The sequence below is a fragment of the Sminthopsis crassicaudata genome, chromosome 5, assembly GCF_048593235.1.
Source record: "Sminthopsis crassicaudata isolate SCR6 chromosome 5, ASM4859323v1, whole genome shotgun sequence".
Classification (NCBI taxonomy): Eukaryota; Metazoa; Chordata; class Mammalia; order Dasyuromorphia; family Dasyuridae; genus Sminthopsis; species Sminthopsis crassicaudata.
This window is the reverse complement of record NC_133621.1, coordinates 183,778,342-183,795,919: the sequence shown is the minus strand read 5'-3', so window position 1 is coordinate 183,795,919 and position 17,578 is coordinate 183,778,342. Positions and strand designations below refer to the sequence as shown.

General features: G+C 34.6%; 1 protein-coding gene across 2 annotated transcripts in view; it reads right to left on the bottom strand.

Moving 5' to 3' along the window:
* RERG (RAS like estrogen regulated growth inhibitor) overlaps window positions 1-16,311 on the bottom strand; it is a 98,624-nt gene extending 82,313 nt beyond the window's left edge. Inside the window, exons 1-2 of one of the 2 annotated variants that reach the window (XM_074268968.1) lie at window positions 16,049-16,311; window positions 5,612-5,787 (exon numbers count right to left, since the gene is read on the bottom strand). In XM_074268968.1, the coding sequence (XP_074125069.1) occupies window positions 5,612-5,672 (61 nt within the window). In that variant the 5' untranslated portion in view covers window positions 5,673-5,787; window positions 16,049-16,311. Of the gene's footprint in view, window positions 1-5,611; window positions 5,788-6,354; window positions 6,375-16,048 lie in introns of those variants that run through there. The other variant, XM_074268969.1, reaches the window with a different exon arrangement.
* Window positions 16,312-17,578: the final 1,267 nt, after the last annotated feature.

Here is a 17,578-nt window from a genome sequence, read left to right as displayed (position 1 = left end):
ATGTTTCATCTCATCACAAATGAATATGGTTGAACAATTAAAACAATTTTTTTAACTGAAAGACTATACCAATATATTTCAAAAGTACACATTATAACAAAGCTAGATATATATTGGAAAGAAAAGAAAACATTGACGTTGTATTCTTTGATACTTGATATACCTTTATATTTTGTTTAATTCTATAAAAGTCTTCCATTAGTAATTTGAATGGTACAGTATATTTTTACTTAGAAATTCAAATGATCACACCATTTTTAAGATGTAAAGACATCTGCAAGATTTCTTTTCTATAATGACGTCAATACTGGAAAATGGCTGGAGCAATAGAGGTTGTATTGAAATTTTAGCACAATACCGGTAAAACCTTAGAAATTTGGCTCTTTCACAAAACCCAGAATTTAAGAAACATTTAACAGGTCAATTCAGAACTTTCCTCATCTCTTTCCTACAATGTTAGTCCTTATCTAGGCAATTGTCCTGATGCTGAGTAAACAAATATTGTTGGTAATTGGCTTGAGTTTTTGCTAGTTGGTCATTAAGGCCTAGTTAAATAAAAAAATAATCAAGTCTACTACCTATTCTAATAGAGGTAAACAATCTCCCCAAATAATCCCAGACAATGAATAGTCCCAAATTAATTTCTAGTTGACTTTAGAAAACAATTCTTCCATAACTTCACTTGGTTTTACTATCCAATCTATTTTTTTTTTTTGCAAGCTAGTTATAAAAATTGCTTCACATGCCCTGGATATAGCTAGTCATGGATAATTAAAAAATAATTAGCAAACAAATCATCCTTGTCCCAAGTTTATTCAGCTCGATCCATCTTTCCAACTCTTTCCATAATGTACAAGAAAGAGGTTTGTGGCTGTATGTGTCCAAACTTTTGTATGTTCCTTATATACAAATACATACAACTTTGAAAAGTCAGTTTCCTATTCACCTCATGGAAGGAACAGAAAGGGAATATAATAGTCTGCATAATGTGCCATTCTTTGCTTTTCTTAGGTAATTAGAGAGGTTGTCTCAGGTTATTAGATTTCCTGAAAGCAAAAGAGATTACTCTCTAACCTTCCAATATTTTAAACTTATCATTCTGATCTCTGTCCATTTACTCTCTCCTCTACCACAATCCCGAGCCCTTATTCTATTGAGAGACAGTTCAATTCTATTGAACAAGCATTTATTAAAAACCTATTATATACAAAGCACTGTGCTGGAGAAGGAAAAAGTAATGAACACACAGTTCTGACATCACTGAACTTTCAGTCCAGTAGGGGAATGGAACATAAGCACAGATAATGATTTTTGCAAATTGGTCACAAGAAGTAAAAAATGGCATGTAAAGTATGAGGAGGAAAAGATCTACAGTAAGTGAGATCAAGGAAACTTTCATGTAGGAAAACGAACTTGAATTTGGTAATTTCAGAGACACATAAAGCATGTGGCGCAGTGAACAGAGCCCAGCACTGAAGTCAGGAGGATTGAGTTCAAATTTGATCTCAGACACTTAACACTTCCTAGCTGTGTGACCCTGGGCAAGTCACTTATTCCCAATTGCCTCAGCCAAAAACAAAACAACAACAATAATAACAAACAAACAGATAAAGTGGGAAGAAGGACACTACAGATGTTGTATGGTGGTGGAAGTAGGGTTGAGTTCTTTTTAATAAAGGTACAGAAGCTGATCATAGGAAAGTATACATAAAACAGAAAGCAAGGACTTTGTTTTATGTTTATGTCTTATAAACATAATCACAGGTGTTATCAGAAGCTCTCTTCAGAGCTCTTCTACTTCAAGTTCACATCTATAAACATTTTTAAGTACTTACTACAAAACCTAACACTTGTCACAGAAAGAATGATAATTCAGATTATGGAATCATAGAATTTTGTAACTAAAAAGTATCTCAAAGTTAACCTAGTCCAACCATGTCAACTTTAAAGATAAAACAAAGAGATTCATCGAGTTTTTCCCAAGGATATATAGCTCATGAAGTGGCAAAGCTGGGAGCTCCCAGTACTATGCTCCTTCCATTATACTATGAAGGAGAAGGAGGAGGAGAATTCAGGAACAATTCTTGATGAAATAGAGCTTATCTCATTGAAGATACAGTAGACTTATTGAGACATTATCAATAATATTTTTATTACTATGCAAACTTATCAAGTAACAGCAACATTTTTAGATATCAGGAGAAGAGGAGAGAGAGAGAGGAAAAAAAGAGAGTACTATGATTTTAACCAAAGAAAATATATAGATATAAGTATGTATGTATAGATATATAGATAGATAGAGTTATATAGATATATAGAGAAGTAGATAAAGTTATATAGGTAGAAAGAAAAAAAAGAAATAAATAAAAAGAGAAATAAAGGCACAATATTATCCCAGGAAAAGAAAATACACAGATCAGTTTGGATTTGTTCTTTAGCATGTTACAACAATCTATGTCTTTAAAAATGAGAATTCATGACTAAATGAAACTCTTAGAAGCAAGAAAAAAATGACCTTTGAATTAAAGTTTATTATTGATGACAGCCCATTCAAGAAATGCATTAGTATTTATCTATAAAGGAAATTGCACAAGGTATCTCATTTCTATTGAGGGGATATCACTCATGAAAATATATACTAACATATACATATATATGCTTAAATAATATATATATATATGTATACACTTAATATATATATTTAACTTAAGAAACACACCACAAAAATTATGTAACCTGTTTCCCTTCCCATATTTAACTACCACATTCCCTTTCCAGATATAAAGAAAGGTTAGGCTTCTATTTAGCCTAAAAATACAAATACTAAATTTATTTTCATTTAAAAATTTCCTACCTGGAATCTGACTTCTTTTAGGACCCACATGCTGCCTAAAGTACCTAAATAATTATGTCATATGCTCAACAGTAATAGTGAAGCTATAACCTGGGAAACTAATTTTTTCTCTCTATTAAAGACCTTGCATATAAAGGTGTAGGCAAAAAGGAGGAGGAATGAGATTTATATATGCAGATGATGTTTGACAATTAAGAGATCGATGTTTATTTGGGAGAGAACAATTTCAGTTGAATGATGAGGTCCTATGACAAACTACAGAGGGTTTAGAAGAAAATAAAACAGGAAGTGGGAACACCAAATATAGATGACTTTTTCAAGAAGTTGAGCAGAAAAGAAGAGATATAGTACAATAGTTTGGGATGGTGAGGTGGTAGGATCAATTGAGAGTTTTTTTTTTAAATAAGGAGTTATTAGTTTGTACTCAGAAGGAAAAAAGTAGGAAACAGGAAGATACTGAAGATTACAGGAGAGTGAGGATAATGATGAGGGACAATTTTCTGGAGCTGATCAAACACGTCTGTAAATGGGACTGGTCTCAGCAAAGGGAAGAGCTACATTTTCATCTGAGCCAAGGGAGAAAGAAGAGACAGTGAAGAATAATATCAGAGGGATGTCCATTGAGGAGAAAGGGAAAAGAGGGAGCTCTCAAAAGAGTATATATAAGATTATATACGACTTAGTTTTTTAGAAGTGAAAAAAATATCTCTCAATGGGAGAGCTAATTATTGCATTCTCTAATAATGCTGTCAATATTCAGTATATGAATGCAATGGAATACTATCATAAGAAATGAGAAAGGATGAAAGGAACAGATTCAGAGAAACCCAGGATTACATTTATGAACTGACGTAGGTTGAAGTGACCAGAATCAGTAGAGCAATTTATACAACAACAAAATAATTATGAATAACTTTGAAGGAATTTTTAAAACTATGATCAATGCAATGGAACTATTTTTAAAAAAAGACAAATTTTTGGTCATGGTCAATTTGGGCATTTGTTTTGCCTAATTAATTATATCTATAGCAAAAATTCTGTTTTGCTTTATATATTTTCTTTCTCAGTAGGTAGTAGAGATGCAAGAGGAAAATAATATAAATGCTTATTAATTGAAAGAAAGTATTTTTTAAAAATTATGTCAACAACAATCATAAAATTTAGGTTACTCCTACAGGACTTGAACTTTCACCAGAAAAAAGTATGTACACCCATCAGTACTAATCAGATAACACAAGAATTAACCAATTAGCAAAAGTATAAATATGTATGCCTGTGTAAAGATGACCAATATGTGAGTAGAATTAATGAATTTCATTTTGAATATATCCACAGTACTATTAAAAGGTCTCTGATAAATATATAATGAAGCTGAAATTATAGCTTAGTTTTTGGGAAGAAAGGGGGATAAACATAATTAAAAACGTCCATATGATGATAAATATTAATTTTTAGATTTAGGCACTTATCAGTTTGTGTTTGATATATGTTTACTACATGATTGACTAGTTGAATTGTTACATCTTTCCTTCTTAACCTCCATCCACTGAAGTAGTTTCCTTAATTCCCCCCTGCTTTCATTAGCCAGATAAAGAGAACTAGGCCTCATCTTATAAAGAAATATAGAAAGTATTGCAGGAACTGACTGGTATTGGAGTATAGCATTCTACCTAAGGTAGCACAGAAAGAAACACACTTGAAAAAAGGCAAAAATTATTTCAGATAAAAGTGATATTATTAATGAAATAAACCCATAAGATCAGTAGCATAACCATAGATTGAAGGAAATAACATCAACCTGCAGTACCTTAGTCACTAGATATGTTGGACTTAATTTTTTGGACTATCAATTATCTAATTTGCTCACTTTAATTTTGAATAGGGCCTGGCTCTACTAAATATCTTCCAAATATCTAGTTAATTCCTTTTCTAGGAATAAAAGGATAGTAATGTATGTAAAGAACTACTGTTTTCCTCCAAGAACAAAGAAAAGAGACAGCACCCAAAAGCTCAAGCTGGCTTGACATTTTAGCACTCTTTACTTTAGCAATCCTTGATCATATATGATCAAAGACTTCAAAAACTTGATATTAGCTATATTACACCTACATCTGTCCTCAAGGTAAAGGACATGTACTAATGTTGGGAATAAAAAAGCCCTGATAAATCTGTGTGATCCAGAAGAAAAAAATATATATTTAAAGAATGTACTCATAAAATTTGCTAGTAAAATTTTAAAACTAACCACTTGCAAAATTTTACTAGCTTTTTTCATATAAGAATAATAATGCATATGATAAAAATAAATTAGTGAAAATCTTATAGATACATATAAAATTTGCATATGGACATACATATTAATTTATGAATATGTAGAAAAATGTAATTGCTTTCAAACTTGGTTTAATTTCAGGAAAATAACTTTATTATATATTTAAAAGAAATTACAAGTTGTACATAGATTTTCAGCTTCATATAAAATAATTTTTTGTTTCTATTCTACTGTTATAGAAATGTTAATTTTATTTAAGTTCAAAATAAAATAAATACAATTTATAAAGGGTCCAAAGTATTCTTACTATAATTTTTTTAAATCAAAACCAAAACTTCCCTTTAAAGAAATAAAAAAGGCAATTTTGAGTAAGAATTCCAACTAAAAAAGAGATTTTTTTTATATAATAGTGTGTCATATGGGAAAAAGAAGAATCATCTTTTACATCTCATTCACAAGTTAGAAATGATGGTAACAAATCTTACCTGATTTCCCCACACCTGCTCGGCCAAACACTGCCAACTTAACTTCTGCACTCTTAGCCATACTGGAATAAGGCAGGTAATGTGCTTTTCTCAAGAAAAAGCAATTGCAAAAATCAGTTTGGCTCTTGTCTTCAGCTTCACCATATCATGGCAAACTTTTGCCCGTCTTGTGATCCCTAAACAAAAGAGACATCATTAAAGGGGAAGGCAAAGCCAATTTTAAGGTAGTAAGTAATCTCCATGTTATATTATGTTTGGACCTACTGAATACATGATATACTTTCAAAGTGGGAGCATTAGTTGAGAACACTTTCAAAATATTAATTTGGACTACAAAATGTATCTTCTTGGCAATAGAGACAGTCATCCTTAGAGCAGCATACATTCACAGTTCATTTCATGCTTTAATTTTTTTCAAATACCTACTGTAGGCTGGTAGTGTTGTTTTTTTAAAGTCACATTACAAGACGGGGTTCTTAACCTGGCTCTGGTGAACATTTTCTAAAAATTTAGTTATTTGATATTTTCCCCAGTTACATTTAAAATATTGTTTTACATTTGTTTTTAAAACTTTTGAGATACAGATTCTCTCTCTCATCCCATTCCCAATCCCCATTAATAAATCACATGTGAAGTTATGAAAAATATTTCCATAAAAGTTATGTTGTTAAAGAAAATATAGATCTCCCACCCTATAAAAAAAACTCTCAAGAAAAATAAAGTTTAAAAAAGAGATAGTATACTTCAATCTGTATTCAGATACAATTAGTTTCTTCTCTGGGTATGGATAGAATTTTTCATCATAAGTCCTTCTGAACAGTTGTGGATCATTGTACTGCTAAGAATAGCTAACATTGCTATTAATTTGTATAAAGTACATTTCACTTGAGTTCATGGAGGATTTTTCATTGTTTTTTTTTTTTTTCTGATAGCATCCTGCTTATCATTTCCCATGAAACAATAATATTCCATTGTGGAGGGCTGTATTTGAAAATCCTTGAGCTCAGATTGGATATAAGGAAGATGCAAGGTCTCTTCCCAAAGACACAAATCCTTGGACTCTCTCCCAGATATGTAGCAAATAATAATCAAACTTCAAAGGAGCAGATACATATATTGTGACTTGCTAGTACTAGAAAAGTACAGGAACCAGTCAAAATAATGATATGAAATGTTAACAAGAAAATATGCTATTCTTGCATTACTTTTTTCCCATGTGAAAGAGCAAGTTTTCTCTGTGATAAAAGGACCTTACTTGCTTGAATAAACTAGTCAAGTCTAATATTACAATTTGACTCGCCTACCCCAAACTTTTTCTGTGTTATACTAGTTTTTCCTCACCATTTTGCTCTGTATTCCATACTAGTTGCTGATATTCTATGATAATCACATTCTACAAGTTATTCAGGCATTTCCCAATTGAAGAGTAGCCCCTCTATTTCCTTTCCACCCTGCCTTCCCCGGGAAAAGAACTGCTACAAATATTTTTTACATATATATCCTTTCCTCTTTAAAAAAAAAAAAATCTTTTGGTATTCATGCCTAGTAGTGGTATCGTTAAGTCAAAGGATATACATGAATTTCTAGCCCTTTAGGCATAGATCATATCTTTTGATTATTTATCAATTGGAGCATGGCTATTTCATATATATATATATGATTTATTTTTATTTTTAAATTTATATATATATATACACATATATATACATATATATATAATTTTCAAGATATTATTCAAAAACAAATAGGAAACAATGGATTATGTTTATTTTATTAAAGTTCCTTATTAAGCTTATTATGTAGTTTTTGGTACAAAATATACATAAATAATTAAGTGATATTATCAATTAGAGCATGGCTCTTATTTTTTACAAATATATATATATATATATTTTTTTTTTTAATAAATTTGACATAGTTCCCTCAATGTTTGAGAAATAAGGTTTTATTTATCAGAGAAACTTGTTTCAAAATTCTTTTTACAATTACTATTGCTAAATATATTCCTCTCCAATTAATTCTCTTTTCTCTCCTTTCACCTTGCCTTCCTCAAAAAGGGTTTACTAGTGACTACTCTCCCTCCCACCAATGTGCTCTCTCTTTTATCATCCCCACTTCCTATATTCCATTCCCCTCCTATTATCTTGCAGGATAAAACAGATATCTATACCCATATTGAGTGTGTATGTTATTTCCTCTTTGACCCAATTCTTTTTTTCCTGAGGTAATTGGGATTAAGACTTGCCCAGAATCACATAGTTAAGAAGTATTGTGTCTGAGTTCAAATTTGAACTCAGGTCCTCCTGACTTCAGGAGCAATGTTTGATTTATTTTTATTTTTAAATTTATATATATATATACACATATATATATACATATATATATAATTTTCAAGATATTATTCAAAAACAAATAGGAAACAATTGATTATGTTTATTTTATTAAAGTTCCTTATTAAGCTTATTATGTAGTTTTTGGTACAAAATATACATAAATAATTAAGTGATATTATCAATTAGAGCATGGCTCTTATTTTTTACAAATTTGACGCAGTTCCCTTTTTTGTTGTTGTTGTCTGCTCATGTTATCCTGATTGTGGCTCCACTAATATTTGAATTGTTTCTTTCTGGATAATTGAAAAATTTTCTCCTTGACCTGAGAGTTCCAGAATTTGACTATCATATTCCTGAAAATTTTCATTTTCATCTCAGGAGGTGATCAGTGGATTCTTCCAATTTCTAGTTTACCCTCTGGTTCTAAAATATCAGGACAGTTTTCTTTTATAATTTCTTGAAAGATGATATCCAAACTGTTTTTTGATTATGACTTTCAGGTAAACCAATAATTTTAAAATTAATTCTTCTGGATCTATTTTCCACATCAGTTGTTTTTCCAATGAATTTATTTTATAATTCCCCCCCTCTATTTTTCATTTTTTTGGCTTTGTTTTATTGTATCTTGATTTCTCATAAAATCATTAGCTTCCATTTGCTTAAATCTAATTTTTAAGGAATTATTTTCTTCAATGTGCTTTTGTACTTCCTTTCTCAACTGGCCAATTTTACTTTTTAAAGCATTCTTTTCCTCATTTGTTTTTTGTATTTTCTTTTGCACCATCTCAATTATCTTCCAAATTTTTCTTCTATTTTTCTTACTTGATTTTCAAAATTTCTTTTGAGTTCTTCCATGGCCTGAGCCTGTGATGGGCCAAAACTCTGAACTTGAAACAAAGGATTCTTACAAGGTGCTAAGTCAGTGGAATTGATAGAGACAATGATTATCTAATTTAGCATGGTTCAGTATGATTGATTTAATCCTACAAAGAGATGTTATGGGCCAGAACTTGAAACAAGGTACTAAGTGGAAATGATGAGACAATGGTTAAATCTAGTTTAGCATTGATTTAAACCTAAAACAAATAATGATTTCCTGGTAATATAATGATTGGTTTGGACTCAGTATGGAGCATATAAGCTAGAAGCCTCAGCCAGGAAGATTCAGAGACATTTGGAGAGAAGGCAAAGGATGGCGACAGGAGCTTCAGCTCTCAGAACCAAGGGGAAATATTCAATTCGATCTTCCATCTTCCTGATGGCTGGCCCTAGACTCTTGCACTTCCCCCACTAAGACCAAGGCCATACTGAAAGGCTCTCCAGAAAGCTATCCAGCCCCAGGAAGGCGATAATAAAGGATTTGGGCTATAATAAAGCTAACAGGGCTCCAGAAAAAGAGAAAAGACTTTGAAAGAGACAATAAAAGATTTGGACTTTAACACCTGGCTTGTGGTGATTACTGAACTGTAACGAAGGCCCCAAGAAAACCTCAACAGAGAACATTACATTTTAGAGAGAACACTCTTAATTTTCTTGGAGGCTTTGGATGTAGGAGCTTTGACTTTGTTATCATCTTCTGAGTGTGTGTTTTGATCTTCCTTGTCACCATATTAATTTTCTGTGGTCAGAAACTTTTTTGTTGTCTGCTCACTTTCCTACTCCTATTACATAGCTTTTAACTCTTAGTTAAAGTACGGTTCTGTTCCAGAGTGGAGGGTGCACTGTTCCAAGCTTTAAGGTTTTTGTGTGGCAGTTTTCAGAGGCCTTTTTAGATACCTGACCACAAGCACTCTTTTCTTCCTTGGAAATGTTAGGAGTGTCCCTGTTCCTCTGTATCTGTAAGCTAGTGTGTTAAAACAACAGAATTCTGCTTTGCTGCACTGGAGCTGGGGCTGGGGGGCCAGGCCTGTGGCTAGGGCTGCCCTAGTAGTCTGCACCAGAACTACACTCTGGATTCCCACCTTTGTGTCACAGACCTTTCCTGTTGTCCCTTTAAGTTGCCTTCCACTGAAAATATTCTACTTTATCTTTTTGGGTGTTCAGATATTCTAAAATTTGTTTAGAATTATTTAAAGGAATTTTTAGCAGTTTGGGTCAGGGAAATGCCTATCTTTACTCTGCCATCTTGGCTCAGCCTCCACTTCATTCATTTTTTGAACTTTTAAAGAAGATTAATAGTTGTATTTTGATAAGATTGAATTCCTTTGTACATTTTTATTTTATTGTATGCATTGAAAACTATTATTGAGAAGGGGTCTACCTGAATAAACTATAAAGGATATATAAAAGAAGATACTACCCACATCCAGAGAAAGAGCTGAAAGATAAAAGTAGATGTAGAATGGTTTGACATATACACACACATCTATGTCTAATAGTAGCTGTTGCTATGATAAGGGAAGGGGGGAAAAGGGGAAAGGAAAGTTACATAACTTTATTATACATTTAAAAGGAATAGCAAGTTGTATATAAAATCATCTTTTTTCCCTATTCTATGTTATGTAAATATTTATTTTATTTCTTAAGTTTAGAATCAAATAAATAAATTAAAAAAAAAAAGATATCCAAACACTCTACCAGACTGCCAAAGGAGTCTAAAAAGACTAAGAATCCCTACATTATAAAGTAGAAAAGATTCACACTAACATTCCCAAAGATCAAGTGACCTTGCCACAATTACATGATATACAAAATAGCAAGGTCTTTTTTTTTTAATGTTTTATTTGAGGAAAATTACCTCATCAAATATGAGGTTGTCCTAGTACAAATAGAAATGTTAGGGATTAAATTCTAATTTTAGTTCTTCAACATTATCTGAAAAAATTAACTTTGTCCTATAGTTGGCTATCTAAAGACCTATCACATAGGAAAGAAAGAAACAAAAGTAACTCTTATCTGTTTGGTTTCTTTAGTTCAAAATCCAAAGCAGATAAAATAATCTCAACTTTTCTCCTTTCTACAGCAAAGTAATCCTTTCACACTTCTCAAATTGATTTTTTGTTCTTTCACTCACCACAGAGGTTATTGCAAATCTTCTAACCTCTTCCATCACTCTCTCATCTGAGACTCTTGCCTCATTCTTTACAGGAAAAATAGCCCATTTCCAAGAGTTTCTTTTTCCCCTGTCCTCCTCAAAGTATTCAGATGCCTCCAACTAACCATCTTGTCCTCGACTCCTGAGTAAATTTCTCTATATGCACCTTTAATCCCATTCCATTCTTCAGATTACCCCTTCTATTATTCCCCACTCATTTATCTTGTTTCTCATTGTCCACTGTTTCTTTGCTGCCTAGAAATATGCCCATGTCTTTCACAAACTTAAAAAATCCCTCATTTGATCCAAGCATCCCCATATGATTTCCTCCTTTATCTATTCTTTCTATAATAGCTAAACTTGAAAAGGCATTTTATAGGCAGTGTTCTCACTTCTTTTCCTCTCACTTAATTCTTTTAAATGCTCTGTAATCTAGTTTTTGACTTCATCTTTCAACTGAAACTTCTTTTTCAAAAGTTAATAGTATTCTCTCAATCAACAAATCCAATGACTATTTCTCAGTCTTGATCTTTCTACAGCTTTTCACACACACACACACACACACACACACACACACACACACACACACACATTGATCCTCCTTTTCTCTTGGATATTCTCTTCTCTCTAGTTCTCTGTTCCTCCTCCTAACTATTCCTTCTCAGGCTCCTTTGCTAGATTTTCATTTAGGTCATGCCCATTAGTCCTAGAAGCCAAGATTCTATCCTGTCCCTTCTTTTCTTTTCCCTGTATATTATTTCATTTAGTGATCTCACCATGGTTTCAATTATCATCTATTGGTAATAGGTGATTCCTAAATCTATAATCTATCCCTGCCTCCTGAGCTTCAGTTTCACACTGCCAACTTGCCATTTGGACATCTTATACTCTTCTTGGAACTCAACATGTTCAAAGCAGAATTCTTTCCCTTCAAAACCTCCCCTATTCTGAGCTTTTTTAATACAATTGAGGAAACATGATTAGCATTGTCTTGGTATTTCAGGGTCCACAATTTTGGTATCATTTCAGTTCCTCATACGTATACACTCTAATATATGTATGTATCCAATATATGCCCTAGTCTTGTTACATTTCTCACATATGTCTCCTTTTAATATCAATTCCCTGGATTAGTGAATACAGTTTTAGTCAGTCTCTCTACCTTAAGTCTCTTCCCACTCCATCTTCCACTGAGATGTCAAAATAACTTTTCTAAAGGGCAGGTCTGACCATATCACCTACTTGTCAATAAACTCTAGTTGCTCTGTTACCTCCAGGATCAAAAATGAAATCCTGTTTGACTTTTAAAGCCTTTTATAATTCAGTCTCACTTTAACTTTCCAGTCTTTTTATAGTTTACTCTGTTCTAAACTCTACAATCCAAAAATAAAGTTTATGTTTCTCACATATACCACTCTATTTCCTGCCACCTTCTTTCTTTCTTTCTTTCTTTCTTTCTTTCTTTCTTTCTTTCTTTCTTTCTTTCTTTCTTTCTTTCTTTCTTTCTTTCTTTCTTTCTTTCTTTCTTTCTTTCTTTCTTTCTTTCTTTCTTTCTTTCTTTCTTTCTTTCTTTCTTTCTTTCTTTCTTTCTTTCTTTCTTTCTTTCTTTCTTTTTCCCACTCCTGGAATACTCTCCCTCTTCATCTATGCCTACTGTTTCCTTCAAGACTGCTGAAATCCCATCTTCTGCAGTAGGGTTTTTCTATTCCTCTCTCTACCCCACACTCCACCTCTACTAGTGACTTTCCTCATCTCATCCTTCATTTTTTTTTTACACAATATTTCCCTAATTAGAACATAAGCTTTTTGAAAGGAGGATCTTAATTCCTCTTTTATATTGTCTAATTGTTTAAAAGTATTTCTTTATGGGATGGGCAACTAGATGATACAAGGACTAGAATGCTGAACTTAAAGTCAGGAAGACTCCTTTTCCTGGGCTCAAATCTGGTTTTAGACAGTTACTAACTGTGTGATTCTGGTCAAGAAATTGAATTCTGTTTGCCTCCGTTTCCTCATTTGTAAAGTGATTTGAAGAAGGAAATGTCAAACCATTCTAATATCTTTTCCAAGAAAATCCCAAATAAGAGTCATAAAAAGTCAGATATGACTGAAAAACAACCAAACAACAATTTCCATATATTGAGGCAAAATCTTCCTTCCTGGTAAATCTACTCCTTGATCCAAGTTCTATTCTCTAGAAACTTAATGTTTACTCCCATTTTTTACATGAAAATCTTCAATACATCCAAGAACACTATTAAATCTTCTATGTCCAAGTTAAAAAGAAATGGCCTAGTCTAGGGGATACAAAGATCAGCTAGAGGGCAGGAAGACCTGAGTTCAAGATCTACCCCTAACAAATTCTGGCTGTATCATCCTGGGTAAATTACTCAACCTCTCAATGTTCTCTTCAGCTTCATTTAAATATCATTTTCAGGAAAATGTGCTGTATTGGTAATCTCCTCACTTGAGGATTTGCTCTGACAGTGAAATTACAAGTCCAACACTATATTTATATATCCCTCCTAAGTTTTTTCTCTTTCATAAGCTAAGTATTATCAATTCCTATGATTTAAAATTCCTTTATCATCTTGAGTGTTTTGTGGATGTATTCTAGTTTATTGATATGCCTTTTAAAGTGTTGTACTCGGGACAATACATAACACTCTAGGGCAAAAAACAATGAGTCTATAACTTCTTTTGTTGTAGACATTCCTATTATTCATTCGTTAGTTTCCAGCAGATTTATTACCAACTTGGTTTGTATAGAATTTATACAATAGGGATGAGGGTAATCTGGGATTAAATTTCATGGTATTCCCAGACAAATAAACTCCCTTAAACTCTACTAAACACAAGTCATCAGGAATTGGCCCTAGGTCTTCTAGTTTCTACCCACTACTCCACACTGCCTCTCAGTTGAATTTTTAGATAACTATCTTTTCACATGAATTATTTTAGTCAAATTCAATATATTTCAATCTGTATTTGTTTTTTAAATCAAGTGCAGGATTTGACATTATCTTCTTGCTTTCCTAATCTGTCAATATCTTTTAAAAACTCAATTCTATTGCATATATTTGAACTATATATTACACTGCTTGCTTTCTTGGGGAGAGGATAGGGAAGAGGGAAAGAGAAAAATTTGGAATACAAGGTTTTGCAAGGGTGAAGGCTGAAAACTATCTTTGCATGTGTTTGGAAAAACCTCAATTCTATTTTTCGACCTAGTGGTAGTCTTTTTTTACTGTCTGCAATATTTCAGAAAACTTTGCATTTATTAGTAATTACTTAAAGAAGAACAGCATTTTCAAAAGTAATGGCTTAAAAAAGTGAAAATTTCTGAAAAAAGTTCTGTAATGACAATGATGAGCTTATTATTCATTTGTGCTTTTACATATACATATATATGCATAGTGTTTATATGTGGTATTGTGCTAACATATATACTTCAACAAAATCTCTACTTTTAATTTTTAGTCATGCATTTACCACTTTTTAAATGCAAGATCAAAAGAACTATGCTACCATTGCTAATATGTTACTATCTTCTACTTAGGGAAAGTTGCCTTAATTAAAAACAAAACAAAATAGAATTTCAAGAAAAGCTATTAGCATCTGTTCTTTGTCCAATTCCTTACCTTTATCTAAAAAGGTCTTATTTTATCCTTTTATGGCCATAATCATTCATGGGGAATGTTACCAAAAAGGACCCCAACCATGATCAACATCTGTCCAGGTTCCTTTTTTTTTCTAAATGAGAAATGGAAGCCCAAGGTCATCCAAAGAGTAAATTAGAAAATCCTGGATTCAAACCTAGGTCCTATGCCTCCAAGTCTAAGATTCAGTCCATTGCACTATGGGATTAACTAGTTCTATGTTTCCATAGAGAAAGTTCTGCAAAATATACTTCAATCACATAAGTAGCGAATGAGAATTTTGCTTGAAAAATGAATCTGAAACATAAAATATGTAAATGTTTATATATGGGTTGCATATACTTAATGGTCAACGTTTCAGGCAAAGTTGTACATTTTTAACACTCTCTTTGTTTGGTTTGTATTGCATGAACATTAGCATCTAATATTCCTTTCCCACAGTATTTAGAAAGCCAAATATTTCGATAACTTCCATCAGTGACAGGAATTTCACAGAGGAATGAGAAGATTTCTCCCCATTTATTACCTCATGAACTTACAGCTGGTTATTGTCAAGCTCATGCCATGTTTCAGGAAATAACTGATGGGGGAGACATAACACTGACTGACAGTGGCTCTTCAAAATTTTATTTCTCACAATTAAATTAGACATCTCACTTTTTAGCAGTCAAATGGCAAATATAGATGTAAGTTCTGTTTTAATAATCTCTATTTTATGTCATTTGGTTCCAAATTTCTGATGTTTAAAACAAATCATATTGGAAGAAATGCCATAAAATGCAGATCTAAGAAAACTAGTTTATTCTTAGCTTCAGTTTCAGGAAGGGTGCTGAGTCAAGAAGGATGCAAAACACTTTGGAGGATCATAGGATTTAATGCAATTTAATATTTAATAAGCGCCTACTGTATGCAAGGTACTGCGCTAAGCACTAGGAATGCAAAGATGAAATAAATAAATAAAGCTTTTGAATACTTGTCCTTAATATTTCTCCTAAGGAGAAATTCGCAGTAAAAATTGCGTGCAGCGTGGATGTTGTGCTGCACTGCCCGGGGGCACAAATCAAACCTTCTGGCCGGAGGATTATTACTAATCTTTCCATGCCATTCATGCTCCCACGCGGGTCGCCTTGCATCTCCCATTGCGTGATGATCCCCGTAGCTGCGGTCGGGTTAAAACTAGGTGTGCAACAGGTAATGCGCGGGGCTTACAAATAAAGGCCCTCGTGGGCGCCTCCTCCTCCCACTCCCTGAGCAGGGGCGCCGATGCCGCAGCATTCCCTCCCGAGGTCACTCCGAGCCGACCCGGCTCGGACGGGACCCGCCGGGCGGGGAAGGCTCCCCAGCTCCGGCGCAGCCCGGGCAGAAAGCAGGGCGCCCGGAGCCCAGCCTCCGGCAAGTGCGGGGCACTTACCTCTGCCCCGGTCAAGTTCAGGTCCGGGGGAGGGTCTCTTCCGTTCTTCTTTCTGCAGCTTTCCCGCTCCGGTAGGTGCCCGCGGGGATCGGGCTCACAGCTGAGCCGCAGTATCCGGGGCAAAGGAGGCGGCAGCTGCGGCCATGGCGAGGGGGAGGGATCTTCCGTGCGCTCCCTCAGCCGAGCGCCACAGAGACTGCCGCAGGATGCCCGGGGGCTGCGCCGACTCGGGGCCGCTTTCCAGCGCCCGGCCAGCCATCGCAGCGCTGAGGAGCGGCCCCGCGGCGCCCCCTGGCGCGGGTCTGCGGCTCTGCGCTCAGGGCGCAGCTAGTCTCCCTAGTCCCCAGGAATTAGAGCCCGAGCGCTCCGCCGCAACGTCCTAAGATTGGGGTATCGGAAAAGGGATATCATATTCATTTACTGCCATCCCCTTCAGAAGAGGAAGCAGAGGTGCAAATGGTTTCTTCATGGGAACTCACCAACATTTGTACATTTATTAAGTGCCCACTGTGTACCGGGCGCTGGGCCAAGCTCTGCAGATAATTATTAAGAGGAGGAGGAGGAGGAGGGGGAGGAAGATGAGGGGGAAGAGGAGGAGGTAGAGGAGGAGGAGGGTGATGATGGTTATCCATCATTATTTTATTTATATTTATCAGCAATTCTGGGACGCACATACTATTATCACTCCCATTTTATAGCTGAGGAGTCCGAGGCAAATTGAAGTTAAGGGACTTATCCACAACCACAGTGCTAATGGGTGTCCGAGGCCAGATTTGAATTTAGGAGCCCCATGTGCTATCAAATAAAGCAAAACCAAGGAGTTCACAGGCGGAAACGAGGGCTGTATCTTTGTTGCAACAATGCCATCGCCCACTTTCCCCTGGGTTTCTAGCCAGAGGGCGAGAAGGGGATTTTCCTCCCCTGCCTTTTCCCAGGAGCTGCAAGAATAGCTACAAAAGTAGCAATGAGAACATTTGCTTGCCAGGATGAGTCTATTACATGTTCTGTGATGCTGATCCTGAGAAATATACCTACGCAGCCTTATCCGCCGCCTTGGGAGTCTGAGGCGTTAAATCTAGTGCTGATTGGCCAGTTGGAAGTGTTTTCTGAAATGGCACCTCCCCAAAGAGATGACCACCATTTACAGGAAAGGTAATAGCCATATGCTCCTGGCCGACCAGAAAATATAGACCTTGAGTTGCTGCCCATGTGAACTATCTGTTCAACAGTTCCACAAATCTAGTCTAGTCATTGTATTTATCTCCAGGAAGAGCACGATACAAATGTTATGTTGTCGATTGTGTTTCCCGTATTGCTAAAAGCATATGAAATTTTTTGTTTTAAGCATTCTTTCATGGAGAGGAAATAAAACAGCTGCCCTGTACCTGATAGTTACTACTTGGTACACTGAGAAACTTTTCAAGAAGGAACCCTCTCGGAGAGATTTTTGGCCAAATCTAATTTTTTTTTTCCTCAGGGGTTCTACTCCCGAGTAGACAATAATCAATAATAGACAAGTTTGTAGCAGGC